The following is a 15,459-nucleotide window of genomic DNA, read 5'->3' on the forward strand; positions in this document are numbered from 1 at the left end:
GTATGAAAATAGAATCATAGGGTATCAGTCTCCAACATGCCATTATTTCTTATCAGTCTTCATCTTCTGGAATTAAGCACTACTATTTGCACGCAATGCTTGTCAGTCAGAATTTATGTGATGTATCGAGCTTTACAAGGCATGCCATCAAATAGCCATGTTTTTTTTTTTTTTTTAATAAAACACTAATCCGAGGAATTGATGCAACAAGTTCAGCAGCCATACCAAGGTTGAGGTGTTTTACCCTTGCACTGTTCATAGATTATGTCGTGTTTGGTACATGGCTCTATTTTTGGCTTATAAAACTATGACAATAAAGTGACCCTGATCAGTGATCACCATAACAAGATTGGGCAAATGCATTCATTAGTGTAACAATAGATTATTGTGCTGAAGACTTTGAAAAACTATGTTTAACGCTTGAACCAGACTAGTTGAGAAGTTAAAGAATGCTAGATATGATGGTTGGTGTTTGTTGTGTGTCTGCAACCATCACTGGTGTTTGGCTTTTGCGCGGAAATACAGTTTGTGGGAAATTACTGAAACATTTTAATTATCTTCCTTGCCTAGAATTATGCAGTCAATTATTTAGGATTGCCACAATATAAGGAAGGGTGCGTGTAATGTTATTTGCTCAGTTAACCTTAATTTTGAATGTTTGCATTGGATCGGCAATTTGTTTGTCCTACGTAGGTGAGTTCACGTTGCCTAAGGTGTTTGCAAAATGTAAGAAGGATCAGTGCCGTGCCATTGCAGAAATGTTGTCTGAAATGGCTGACATTTGAGAATTTATCTGGTTTACGGTGAAGTATTTATTTGATAAATTGGGAATAGTTGAAGATAATTTTGATGATCCCCTTCCGAAACGAGGATCGTTGATGTTGCCGAAGAAGGGGATGAAGTCGAGAAGGAAGTGGATGGTGGGATCTAGATGCTCAGGTATCCATCTACAATGTTCACTGTTCCCTAGTTAGTTGGCAGTTGCTTGTCCGCACGAGAAGTAGAGCAGGGGGGAGTCTAGTTCACGCAGACAGGTGTTTTTTTTTTTTTTCCATCTGGTTTGAGCTATAGATTATTCCTGCTTTTGTTTTTGGATGCATGGAGCAGTGACTTTAGATTGCTGATTGGATTTGTGGTCGGAGCAACATGCCTCGGCCTTTTTAGAGCAGTTACTATTTGGTGCATTACCTGTCAGGATGTCTTCCTGATTGTGATTCTCTCATTTCAAATATGTTAGATTATTCACTTGTATTTGTTTCCTGATGTTTTTCCACAATCATTGGTTGAGAGTAGGTATTACGCGTTACCCTTTAATCATTGAACGGATTCTGGAGAATAGAGTGCAATTTATGTAATTAGATGGGGCAAGCCAGTTTGTGCCTAGACCAGGAAAACGAAACAGGGATCTTTGAGGTTTACTGCCTAGCTAACTATCCTCAGCCAGTTCTATTTGCCTTTGACGTTGATTGTTTCCTCGGGAACAAATCTCCTTGAATGTTCAAAGCTGGAGTTCTGTGAAAATCCTGGAATCTTAAACGGTTTCATTTTCCTCGACTATTGAGCTGGAATTCTCAAGTTATTGTTTATGATCTGTGGAAACCTTGGCCTGACAGTTACCTTTGTTGGAGATAACATGAGTTCTTGGTATAAATTTACCAGGCAAGAGAAGTTGCGTCAAGGGAATATTTGGCTGATGGTGGCTCTCTCTCTAACATCGGTGCTTAAGAGACCGTTTGAAATTCATGATGGCAAATGTAATAATTCAAAAGACATACAATAAAGAGGGGATGCCATTTTACTCTTATCTGCAATCTAAAAGCAGATTGATGATTATTATTAGAGTACAGAAGAAAGTGTGAGTGATTCATAAATCAGTGGCTTGAGAGATGTAAAGCGTTTTGGAATTGAGTGCCTATCTACTTTCCCACAACACGAAGTTAACGAAAAGGTGCTCAGCGGACAAGCAGACCAGACTAATTGGATGAGCGACATCCAAATTCTTCCCATACAAGTTGTCAGTTTTCCGAAGCTTATTACGAGTTGCCTTGATAATTCCACCACTCGTTTTTGGTCAATCCTTGGATGATCCTCTGCTTCCATGGCAAGGGAAGTAGAAAGCTACTTTTGCATTTCTGAGGCTACTTTTTTCATGGAATATAGTACGTGGGGGACATACAAATTACTCGTAGAAGGCGAAGGCAAATGCCTTTTCCATTTGATTGGCCCAGCTTTTGAAGGTATTCACTGCTTTTGAAGTTTTTCTTTTTTTTCTGTATCTATTTGCAATTGCTTTAATGATGTTCTAACTCTAAGTTGGGAACTCGGGACATGGAAATGCAGCTGGGAATATCATCGAAGGGATCCTCTTGTGCCCATCAAATAAGAGACTTCGGTGTTTCTGCTCCCTCCGCTGGTGGGAAATGCCTTTATTGGGTTTTTCTATCAATATGATATTGCATTTTGTTTCTGTAAAACAAAATCTTATTTAATAACAACCCTTTATTTATTAACGCTGTTAGAAATTAATAGTTGATCAGTGAGATTATGACATGTTACTTCAATTATTTTTTACCAGGATTTCTTTTTTGCAAAATACCAAATGATTTTGAAAAATAAATGTACTGTTCTAAAAAATGAAATGTAAATATATGCATAACTTTAGAGAAATTATTAACGTGGATAACAAATATATTGTAAATAAATAAATATTAGTGGCATTGACATGTGATGAATAGTGATATTTTATTTGTACTCCACGGGTCATATAATTTTTTTATCAAAAATATTATATATGTAGGCTTTTTCAATATATTTCTATACATAAAAAATTAAAAATATAAATAAAAAATTTTATGCATACATGTAATAAAATAAATTAAAAATTATGTTTGTTAACAAATAAAAAAAAATTCATTAACTATAAATGAAGACAAAAAAAGTAAGATATATATATATATGTTTGATCTCGCAGCACAGGTTTTTGATCCAGCCGTGTTTAATGACTTTGTTTATTAAAATTAAATTTTTATTTAATCAAATAATAATAAAAATAGATACACATGAAATTGATTAAATAAATAAAATATTATGTAAGGTTATATATATTAAAAATATTATCAAAAATAAATATTTTATATTCTTATAAAACATAAAAGAAAAAAAAATTATAAATGAATTAGAATAATTTATTCAAAAAATTAAATACATATAAAATAATTAATAAATAACAGTTATACGAAAAGTTCTAAATAAGCAAAATAAAAGAAAGAAAGGTTGTTAATTTAAATCTAAATTAAAATATTATTTAAAAAAAAGAAAAAAAAAGAAAAATGCTAAATGTTATTGGACATAGCAAGTCATGCTAGTGCTGACTCATGTGCTTGGACCCTCATATTTGTTTGTTAGCAGGTGTTGTTTGTCCTATATATTTTTTTTTAAAAAAAAAATTTAGATTACATGTTATTTGTTAGTACCCAAATTCCAGTTGTTATGGTGGTTGAAGTGGTAAAATAATCAACGTTTAAAGTTTTTTTATCTTAAAACTTATTTTTTAACTTATTTTTTTTTATCAAAAAGATCATAAAATTTTTATTAAATCAATCTATGAGCTTAAAAATCCTAAAAAACAGGCCCAAAACCTGAAATAAACCAGAAATAAAAAAATCTTTTTAAGCTCAAATATGTTTTTAGATACTTTCAATGTAAAACAACATCTAAGTGAAATTCTCTTCATTATATGAAATCATTTGATACAAAAATCAATGATTTTGGTTGTCAAAATTAATTTTAACATTTTTTTTTACCATCAAAATCCCATGATTTTCTCTCTCATCTTAAATTAATAACAAAAAAAATAAAATTTTAAATCAAAATTGATTTTTTGATAAACTAAAAAAAATTGAAGAGATTCAATTCTTATAATTAATAAAAAAAAAAGAGAACTAAGATGGATATTTTGCAAAAAAAAAAAAAAAACTTCTAGACACCACCCATCTTCCTGCGTGTTTCGTTTTAGGTTCCTTGTCTCTGAATTTTCTCCATTGATTTTAGCTAAACTAGCCTTCAATCAAACCTTCAAAAGACAAGATTAGAAAAAAACAGAAAAAGGATATATAAAAAGAAAAAAGAAAGAAAACCTCATGGTAACAGTGAATCTACGATTCCTACGAGTCTCATTCCAGCGCGTGGGGTTAGAGTCTTTGTAACTATCCTCGTCAACCCACAAGTCAATTGGAGGAAGATGAACCACAAGCACTTGGAAGCGAGTTACCTGCCAAACAATAAAGAGAGCTCAAGCTCACTGCCAGTTTGCTCCGCTTTCCATTTCATTGGCTTAAAGGACAAAAGGTCAAGGTTAAACTTTGACTCGCGTTAGTCTAATACGATTCCGTAACGTGTCACTCTCATGGGTACTTAGGTAAGAAGTTTGTTGGGGCCCACAGGTCGTGCTTATGTAAGCTTCCGTACACAGCAAAAGTTGATGTTAAAGTCTAGAGATAAATTCGAACAGATCCTCCAACTATAATGTTAATTTCAAGTAAAACCCTTAACACCAATTTAAGCAATATTACCCTAAAAGTGCCCTAAATTTATCCATGTTCTCTCCGCCATTAGTTTCAGCTCAAAACTCCATCGAAGAATATTTTTTTTTATCTTGTACATTGTTTTTTTTTTTTTACTTTGGAGATAAAAAATAATCCACAATCTAGGCTAATTAAATAGGATTGATGGAATAGTTTCAAAGATGTTGTGATAGAAACTAATATGTATATGGTGAATAAGATGGAATTAGGGTTTACTCTTTACTTATAAAGTGAAATCATCATAATTCACGAGTCAAAAAAATGTTTTTTTTAATAAATCTTTCAAACTAAAACTGGTGATGAGTCAACATTGATAGATGCAAGATAGTTTTAGAGTAATATTGTTTGAATTGGTAGTGGAGGGATGTCACTGAAAGTGGCGTCATAAATAGGGGGCTTATTTGAAGTTATCCCTTGAATTGTTTCTATTAAAAACAGTCTCTCCTGTATTTCTTGTAGTAAGCAGCCTTGCACTTTCCTTTGTCTGAACTTCTTCGTTTGTATGTAAAATTCCTTTATATATAGCTCTTGAAGGACTCTACTTCCTTTCATAGTGGAGGGCTAGCTGTTGATTTATCATCGTCATCATCTATACAATCTCTTGGTAAGACTCATCATCTTCTGCATGTATAACAAAAGTCTGTTCATTTCTTTAGCTCTCCCAGGTCAGTCCCTGTTCCACAGACAAACACAAAACATTTCTATCTGGTTTTTAAGGTTGTGCTATGCTTGTGTTGTTTTGCTTTCGAACGTGACAAAAGGTTGCATTATTAATCATTTCTTGGATTTTCTCCTGGGCTCTGGCTAGCTGTGTACTTGTGATATCATGTATTCTTCTCTTGACTAGCATTCTCATTTTGTTCAGGAAATTCAGTGTTTAAGCTGCCTCTACCTAAGGAGCACACCCGCTTACCACCTCTCGCCTAATCCTTCGGGTATGTTATGTACGAGTGTGTTTTCTGCTTTCTTTCTTTCTAACTATAGCTGCCTGCATAATGGGTTGTGACAACTGACAAGCTTGCATTGGAGAATTTTCATAGCATTTTGTTTGATGACTTCATTTGCAAGTGAGTGCCAGAAGCAATATAGCTGCTTCTTGGAATTTTGGGCGTTAACTCCTACCTCTTAGGATTGCTGTTATTTTCGAATTACAAGGCTCATGTAGTCATGCGTTGGTTTTTATGTCTTCGTCACAAATCACATGAAAAATCAGGGATTTTGTCTACTTTTCCGATTCTTTATCATCTTCTTAAATTTGTACTGGTGTTAATATATATTCACTTTGATATATTTCTTCTCCATAATTTGGGCTGCCTGGAGAACCCAACATCTCTATTTTCCTACTAAATTACAAACGTCTGAAAGCCAAGCTGCAGCTAATCAGTTGTATCAAACTTTCGAAAACTAATCAACTGTATTCTTAATCCCTATGAAAATCTCTACTTTCCATGGAAAAATCGAAGATTTCATTATATATCCTGACCGTTTATTGCTTTCAATGGTTTCCCTTTATATTATTTTCCTGAAATATTCTGGAAAGAAAAATGTAAACTTAAATATGTCTCGGAAAGTGAATATATTTCCTGTAAATGTAACGTGCAGCTTTTATTGCAGTCATTTTCTTTTTCTGTTGCCTCTCGCTATAAAACATCAAGACTCGATTTTGCAGGTTATATTACTGGCTTGTCCCGGGGAAACAATTTATCGTTGCCATTACATGCATCATACTCAAAGTTTCTAGGTTCTTTTCCTAGGTTGCATTAATAAGACACTGCTTCCATGCCAAAAATTTGCTCTGTCTATTGAATCTCCATTGTCCATACCGTGAGTTAGATGGATCTTCTCTTGTTTGATGACCAGTCCAATAACCTCAAATTTGAAGCACTTTCTAGTCTGAATACTCATTTCAGGAGGCCCATTCATCATTGCCTCACATCCAATGAGAGTCTTGATGGTTGCATGCATGAAATTCTTTAATTAATTGAGACATATTGCATACTCTGTATTTATTCTGTTGCCTCTCATGTCATTTCCTTAAGTATTCACTCCTTTAGCTTGCGAGGAAGTGATTTTTTATCAACCTCGAGGCATGTTTGGAAATTTTCCTTGAATGAAAATCCTCTGAAACTGAGTGTGTTCCAATCAAAATTTTAAATCTACTTCTTTTAAATCTGAGCGTGTTCCAATCAAAATGTGCTGTACGATCATGTGTTACTAATTCTATACTCTATGAAACTGCAGTTAAAGTTGACTGGAAAATAGGAAAGACGATTAGTTTGTATCGTTTTCGTACTGTTGAGCTTTCAGAAGATATACAGGAATTTCTGGAGGAGTACTCTGGCGACGGAAGAGTTGTATCTGTTGATGTTGATCAAACAATAAGTGAGGGGTCCAGAACCAAGGCTAAAGTTCAATTCACAACCAGTGAAGCAGCTAAAAAGGTCAAGCTCAGGTCTTATCTGAAAGTACGGGATATGGATTATGATATTGTTCCAACGCGAATGGCCGCTGAGTGTACCATAGATAACATAACACTGCACTTTGGATGTCAAGTGTCGAAGGATAAATTTTATGCTCTCTGGCATAAGGAAAATGTTTCCGTAAATTTTGGTTTTGTAAACAGGAAAATCTACCTCTTCCTGACGTACCTTTCTACAAAATACAAGCTCGAGCTATCTTACGAAAATATTTGGCAGATTGAGCTGCATCGACCTCGGGGACAAACTAAGAAATTTCTCAATGTCCAGGTTTGATAGTTTAAATTTCTCTCTAGATTCTTTATTGGAAGTTATCAAATGTTGTGTACTTTGAATGGTAGACTGGCAATCACCATGAGAGCCATGATCCACAATACTGCATATTAGGAAGAATTTTGTAACCATCTCACGCATGAATACCTATGCTAGGCATAAGATACATCGAGCTGATGTTTTTCTGAAATATTTGAGTTTTGTTGAATCAATACTGGTTTTTGGCCCAACAAATCTAACTAATCATAACCAGAAATTCTTCTCCATGACAAACGAAAAAGGAAGTGAGCTAATACTAGCTTAGCCAAAAAATGAGGAAAAAACTCTATTATTGAAATTAGAGACTAGCTTTTAACATAAATCTAGTGTTGGTCTCTGGCTATGAAACGACTCCTCCATGGAAGTGTTTGTTCTTCTGTAGCTCAAATTTTGTAAGAGATTCATGTCCTGATTTTGATACTGTGAATCTCGTGACAATTTTGCGAGTTTGTAAATTCCATTTTATGCTGGATAACTGATGAAAGTTCATAGTTCGCAAAATTCTGTTGAATGAATTATGCTATATGCCGATAGTTTCCTGCGTCGTATGAGATATGAAAGTAAACTGTAGAAAGTCCATGCCTTCATTTCTTGAAATAAAACGCTTATTATGTTTAATCTGTGTCATAGTTGAGTAACACCTTCTTCTTTCAATTGATAGATGCTCGGGGGCCCCAAGATTCTTAAGAAAGATACTGATAATCAATGGGTCCGAGATGTTGATTTTTCTCCATCTCACTGCATTGGCCAATCTTCTGCTTTGTGTTTGGAGCTTCCACGCAGCGGCCAACTTCCGAATTTTCAGGAAAACTTTCCCTGTTATAAAGAAGATGAAGGTCGCTTCTTTCTGGAAGTGGGGTCAGCTTTCTGTCGCGTGTCAGATCTTGTTCCCATTTTGAGGGAAGCTCAAGGAATTGAACTGCCATATGACATCGTGTTTAAAGTCAATTCCTTGGTCCAGCATGGCTATCTTCCTGGACCAGCACTTGATGCAAGTTTCTACCGTTTGATCAATCCATCTAGAGTAAACATTGCACACATACAACATGCCCTGGAGAAACTGCATCATTCGATGGAGTGCTGTTATGATCCTGTAAGGTGGCTGCGGGCGGAATATCAGAAATGCATCTCCACTGGCAGACTTCCTCCACCACCTGCAGTTGCCGTAGATGATGGATTGGTGCATGTACGTCGGGTTCAGATAACCCCTACTAAAGTGTACTTCCGCGGTCCAGAGGTGAATCTCTCCAATCGCGTTTTACGCAAATATCCTGATGATATTGATAACTTTCTCCGGGTTTCTTTTGTTGATGAGGATCTAGATAAACTTTTTGCAACAAATATATCTCCACGGACATTTTCTGCAATCGAGGGGAGGCAAACAAAAATTTATCAAAGGATATTGTCGACCCAAAGAAATGGCATAGTTATTGGGTCTAAGAAGTTTGAGTTTCTAGGTTTCTCATCAAGTCAACTACGAGAAAGTTCTCTTTGGATGTTTGCTTCTAGAACTGGGCTTACAGCAGCGGATATTAGAGAATGGATGGGTGATTTTCGTGAGATAAGGAATGTGGCCAAATATGCTGCAAGGCTTGGTCAGTCTTTTGGCTCATCGAGGGAAAGTTTCAATATTGATGTGGAGGACATAGAATCCATTCCGGATATAGAGGTTAGAAGTGGCGGAGTCGACTATGTATTCTCTGATGGTATTGGAAAGATTTCAGCAGAATTGGCAAACAGCATCGCTCGGAAATTTGGCTTTCTAAGTTTTACTCCTTCCGCCTTTCAGATTAGATACGGCGGGTACAAAGGTGTTGTGGCTGTTGATCCCACTTCCTCAAAGAAATTGTCATTGAGGGAAAGCATGTCCAAATACAAGTCAACTAACACTAGCTTAGATATTTTGGGATGGAGCAAGTATCAGGCTTGCTATCTCAATCGTGAAGTGATCACTCTTCTATCCACCCTTGGAGTTAGGGACCACATTTTTCAAAGGAAGCAAAATGAGGCCATAGCTCAACTAAATACTATTTTAACTGATCCGTCAAGTGCACAGGAGGCACTCCAGTTGATGGGTCCAGGAGAGAGCACAAACGTTCTGAAGGAAATGCTTGCATGCGGTTATAAACCGGATGCAGAGCCATTTCTTGCAATGATGCTGCAAACATTCCGGGCATCAAAGTTGCTTGATTTGCGGACAAAATCGCGCATATTTATTCCAAATGGAAGAGCGATGATGGGATGCCTGGACGAAACCAGGACGTTGGGATACGGTCAAGCATTTGTTCAGTTTTCTCGTGCTAGAGGTGGCGAATCAGTGGGAAATACTCAGATTTTGAAGGGAAAGTTAATTGTCGCAAAAAACCCGTGTCTACACCCAGGAGACGTGCGGGTCTTACAGGCTATGAATGTGCCTGCATTGCATCACATGGTGGATTGCATCGTTTTTCCCCAAAAAGGAAAGAGGTAAATTTCTTATTTTCTGTAGTTTTTGGGTTGAAAAAGACATTTTGAAGAATCGATATTGCAGAAATCCTCTTTTGCACGATGAGGTTGCCATTGTCTATCTATAGTTCTGTGTTAGTCAGACTTAACTACAGGCTACAAGATTTATTTATTGCTTCTTGGGAAGGTTCTAGATTTTCTTAATGAAAAATCATTTTACTGTACTGCTGTATCTTCTGTACGAGGCGTTGCTTTTCCACATGAGCATTAAATTTCTTTATGCAAGCATTGTTTTCTGATACTGGTTAAATTTTGATCAGACCACATTCAAATGAATGCTCGGGAAGTGATCTAGATGGAGATGTTTACTTTGTATGTTGGGACCCTGATCTTATTCCTCCTCAGACATTTCCACCCATGGATTATACGGCAGCACCACCTACGATTTTGGATCATGATGTGACAATAGAGGTACCATTCAGTCACTTGGTAGTGTGCTAACGTTTGTCTGAGGCATCTCATTTTTACTCTTTAACAAGCAATCATATTGAATCCTTTCATTCAGATGTTCTTATCATCATTTCAATTTGTCATTTCTAATTTTCTCATAAACTTGCTCAGGAATCGTCTCCTGAACATAAATGTCATTAATTGTTTTATTCCTTGGCATGTTTCCAAATTCTGGCCTTTATATATTAGAATTTCATTTCAACCATTGAAATTTATGTGTAGCTGAAATATATTTCATATTTATTTGGATAGAAAGATGGTTTCATAAACAGAGATGCAATTATCTACTTGCAAGCAGCCATGGTAATGGCATCCTCATTAGTTTAGAGATTTTTCTGCCAGCAGGTGCAGTTTTCTTGATGAAACATGGAGAATGATGTGCAATCCTGCACTTTTTTTCTCTGATAACTAACGTGGGGGTATCAGTAGGATATTAGAACATGGCACTTCTTTGGATCCTGATAAGAAAAAAGACTAAAAATGTCGCTATTGTTAAAGGCAATTTGCCTGCTACTAAGACTTGCCTGGAGTCTGGACAGTGGAGGCAGGAGAATTTCAGTAGCTAGTTATCAGGAAAGAAACTATTAGATGGAAACGTAATTGTGACTTAGACCAAGATATGACTATGAGGGAAGATGTAGTGGTTGAGCCCTTAAACATGGGAAAATCTAGGACTTCGGTTTATTCTAAAGTTAATTTTAATACATCGTATCCAGTGCCATATACCATTACTTACAAATTTGTGTGTTCCACTAGTGAGAATACATTGAGTGATTAATTGTGAAAGCTATAATGTGCTATTACACAGTTTGTTTGGCTAAAGGGACAGATTTTTGTTTTCTGATATTGATATATTGCCCGGGTAGTCTCGATGGTTTGATGTCCAAAAGTTCCGTTGATTTGAATTCCTGGTAATTAATGAAATGTTACATAGTACGGATGTTACAGGAAGTTCATCATTGCTCGGACCTCATATACAAACACATCTCTGATTCATATACTGATAGACCTTTTCCTTTCGAGTTAACTTGTAATTTACTACGTACAATGTCACAGGAAGTTCAAGAGTATTTCACGGATTACCTTCTCAACGACAGCTTAGGGATCATTTGCAATGCTCACACTGTCTTCGCAGACAGGGACCCTCTCATGGCAAGAAGTAAAGAATGTATTGAGCTTGCTCGGCTGTCCTCAATCGCTGTTGACTTCCCTAAAACGGGTGTGCCAGCTAAAATCCCTCAAGAGCTACGTGTCAAAGACTATCCAGATTTCATGGAAAAGGCGGCAGAACGTACCTATGAATCCAAGCGTGTGCTTGGAAAGCTTTTTCGAGATGTAAGAGACTTTGCACCAGACTCGAGTCCCGTAAGATCCTTCACAAAGGAAATGGCAAGGCGGTCTTATGACCCTGACATGGAAGTGGATGGATTTCGGGACCATATCGAGGAGGCTTTGCACTGTAAAAGTGTGTATGATAACAAGTTGGGGAACATGATGGATTATTATGGCATCAAAACTGAGGCCGAAATAATCAGTGGTTGCATCATGAAAGTGGGGAAATCTTTTGACAAGAAAAGGGACTTCGATTCTATTAATTATTCTATAAGGTCCTTGAGGAAGGAAGCTAGAGCCTGGTTTGCCGAGAGCGACAGTAGCCCTGATGATCTTTACGCAAAAGCATCAGCTTGGTACTACGTCACGTATCATCCTAGCCATTGGGGTCGCTACAACGAGGGAATGAACCGAGTTCATTTCCTCAGTTTTCCCTGGTGTGTCTATGACAAGCTTATTGCCATCAAGAAGGGCAAAGCATTGGGCGGTCGAGGGGCTTCGCGGCTGACATCACTGGTGCACCGGTTCAGTCAAGCTTCCATTTAGAGATTGAGGACTAGAAGGCATCCCTTCTCCTGCCTCTCTGAAAAATTTGAAGCGGATGTTTGCGTGATACTACCATGGTTATCCCTACTTGGCTTTGCTTATCGTTATTACTTATTACGTGGTGTATGGAGTCTTGTTGTGAGTGGTTTTTGTCATTAGTTCGGTGGTTGTTATTTATCAGGATTTCTGTAATAGAATAAATGTTTGATTTGCCTCCTTTTCTCCTGGTAGCTCCTTGCAGATATATATAAGATACGATGCTTGTTTTTCAGTAGATATTTACAAACGACAACCTATCATTCAGGCTAGCTTGTTTTTGGATCACTGATGCCATCTCTGCAGCATTACTGTTGAGAGATGTCACATGCGCCCACGTGAGCTGTAGAAAATATCCCATATTAATTAATCCCCGAGTGACTTTTATATAAGAAAGAACCCATAATCCAACGGTCTGGATTCTTTTATTATAGATATTTTTTTTGTGCTGTGATATGATTGTTTTCCAAAATTTATTTTGTTTAAAAATATATTAAAATAATTTTTATTTTTTTAAAATTTATTTTTGATACTCCACTTTAAAACAATCTAAAACTATATAAAAAAAATTAAAAAAAAAAATATTTCTTTTAAATGGAAAAAAAATACGCATGATGCCTATACATATGTGGTTCTGGCTGATTTAAAGCTAATCTAATCGAATCTTGTTGTCGAGATAAGAAATTATCCGTGTCTATTGATTTAAAGCTAATCTAATGATTGCTATTTTTATATTTTAAAAATATTTTTTAAATAAATTAAATTTTTTATTTATTTAAAATTAATATATTTTTTAATATTTTCAGATTGTTTTATTATTTTGATATTAAAAATAATTTTTAAAAATTATTATTTTAATATATTTTTAAATAAAAATATTTTAAAAATTTACTACTATTAAATTGCTAGATACTTGGCGTGAAAGTGATGATAGAAAAATGATGTGATAGTTTAGGATAGAAAAGTAGCTTCGTCTGCGTTCCTCTCTGGCCAGCAATTTGCTCGTATGAGGTCGTCTAACGTAAAATTGATGGATGATATCACGGAGCTACGATCGATTTTTCTTTGGAAAATATGCTAAACTGCTGGCCAGAGAGTAAATTTTTTACAAATGAATTTTTTCTTACAGCTCCACGAACATGAACAGTTTAGAGGGAGATCACAATGGAGGTGAACGGAGACCAAAACTACTCCTCGACATCTATATATTTCAGAGGTGTAACGGCCATTCTTTTAGACCGGACTTTGTCATCGGCAAGCTTCCATCAAAGGTCCGAATTTTACTTTATTTTCATTAAATAAAGTGTATGGTTCATATACAAAAATTGAAATAATTTTCTAAGTATCAAATAAAGTGTACTTGGATCGCAATTCACGGAGCCAACCTCTGCCTATCTTGCTTTTGTTAGCCTTTAGCTTTTACACGAATTGAAATAATTTTGTTAGCTTTTGTTTTTGCATGTGATTGGGTTTTAAGGTTTCAAGTGACAGTTAAATTTGACTATTGTTGGAGAGAATGATATAGGTTATTTTTTAAAAATATTAAAATAATATTTTATTTAAAAATATATATATATTTTATATAATCACATCAAAATAACCAAAAACATAAAAAATTAATTAAAAAATTCAAATTTTAATCAAAAACAAGTTAAATCCACCAGCCAAACACACCCCTTGGCACCGTATGGAATGTCGAAACGTGGAAGTCTCGCGTGACTTCGCGCTTTTCCTTTTTCTTTTTCGATTCTCTGTTCTTTTCTTTTTTCAAAGGTTCTCTAGTCTGCCTACGTGGAACGATAATCTTACCCAACGTCAGCGTCGACGTCACCATGGGATCATTGCCTTGCTTGCTTGTTAAGCAGGCGTCCATCACCGTGCGATCATTGCCTTGCTTGCTTGTTAAGTAGTCGTGCATGATAATAAATAAATAAATAATGATAAGGGCATAGTTATCCTGCGGTAACATAATGGTTAAAAAAGTATTGGAAAAATAATATAATTTTAACATAACTTCTATTAGAAATGGTGTTGTTTTAAAAGTTATTTTTTTATTCAAATTAATTAAAAGATATAAAAGTAAATTTAAAATTTTATAAAAGATTCAATAATGATGAAAATGAGATTAAGATTTAATAATAGAGAGAAAAAAGATAAGATAAAATAAGATAGCGTCACATATAAGAGAAATAGAAAAAAAAAATAAGAGAGAAAGAAAGGGCCATCGAAAACACACCAGAGCTTTATTTTTTACACATTCAATATCGTTAGAAAAATCTTAATGAAACAATGCTAACGACACCTTGAAAAACCATCTAACGAGTTCATAATTAACCTTAACCAATCATGAACTCATTTGGTGGTTGTTAGAATCATATCATTAAAATCTTTATAATGATAACGAATGTGTTAAAAACAGAGTCTCAGTGTGACCTAAATGACCTATTATTTCTTTCCCTTTTTTTCTTCCACATTTCTTTCTCCTCCCACATCATTTTATCTCTTCTCTCTTTCTTAGCCAATCTTGGATCTTCATGAAAATTAGATTTGACTTTTGTTTAGGTTAATTAATTTGGAAAGAACATACATTTTGAAACATGTATTTTAATGAATAGCGATTGTGTACAAAAATAATATTTAAAAACATGATTATGTTTAAACTACTTTATTTTCTAGATATTTTTCAACCTATGTCATTCTCCTAAAAATTTTACGGAACAGAGTTGTTTTTTAAAAATATCATCAAATTGGACATTTTCATGATTTAGGTCGCGTTTGGAATTGTAGCCCAACCACGCCTTTGAAAAAAATTAAGTTTTTTTTAGCTTTAAATTAATTTTTTTGGTGTTTTTAAATCTTTTTAGTGTGTTACTGTCAAAAATAAATTTTTAAAAATAAAAAAATATTATTTTAATATATTTTCAAGCAAAAATTATTTTTACAAATAACCTTTACCATACTCTTAAACATGTCTTCTTTTTTCTTTTCTTTTTTGTATTGGTACTTTTTTAAAAAAATTGTATAGTATTGGTGTTTCAATGATAATAAATTTAAGGTTAAATATTATCTAATAGAACAAATGGCAAAAATTGAAACACTTAATCACCAGTTTTATTACCATTGTAACAAAAACTAAATGACGTGGGGAAATCACTATAAAAAAGAGATCTTTTATTGTGGATTGTAATCGTAGTTTCACTTTCAATTTCTCATCTTTT

At 34.9% G+C, this 15,459-nt stretch overlaps 1 protein-coding gene and 1 long non-coding RNA gene across 2 annotated transcripts; both read left to right on the plus strand.

The window, feature by feature from the left end:
* Positions 1-5,011: 5,011 nt before the first annotated feature.
* Positions 5,012-6,894, plus strand: LOC140955896 (uncharacterized). Its single transcript, XR_012170620.1, has 3 exons — positions 5,012-5,187; positions 5,449-5,518; positions 6,825-6,894. It is a non-coding gene; the product is annotated as an uncharacterized lncRNA (long non-coding RNA).
* Positions 6,895-6,913: 19 nt separating this feature from the next.
* On the plus strand, positions 6,914-12,476 carry LOC118053858 (probable RNA-dependent RNA polymerase 1). The gene is made up of 4 exons (XM_035065259.2): positions 6,914-7,330; positions 8,034-9,838; positions 10,138-10,288; positions 11,384-12,476. The coding sequence occupies exons 1-4, from the start codon at positions 7,058-7,060 to the stop codon at positions 12,203-12,205; spliced, it is 3,051 nt and encodes a 1,016-aa protein (XP_034921150.2). The 5' UTR covers positions 6,914-7,057; the 3' UTR covers positions 12,206-12,476.
* Positions 12,477-15,459: the final 2,983 nt, after the last annotated feature.

The sequence above is a fragment of the Populus alba genome, chromosome 8 (assembly GCF_005239225.2).
Source record: "Populus alba chromosome 8, ASM523922v2, whole genome shotgun sequence".
NCBI lineage: Eukaryota > Viridiplantae > Streptophyta > Magnoliopsida > Malpighiales > Salicaceae > Populus > Populus alba.

Bases quoted from the DNA above. Each gene is read 5' to 3' on its own strand.
- LOC118053858 (XM_035065259.2), top strand. From the start codon at position 7,058: ATGGATTATGATATTGTTCCAACGCGAATGGCCGCTGAGTGTACCATA. The intron at 9,839-10,137 runs GTAAATTTCTTA...AATTTTGATCAG, and splicing joins TTTCCCCAAAAAGGAAAGAG to ACCACATTCAAATGAATGCT. The intron at 10,289-11,383 runs GTACCATTCAGT...ACAATGTCACAG, and splicing joins ATCATGATGTGACAATAGAG to GAAGTTCAAGAGTATTTCAC.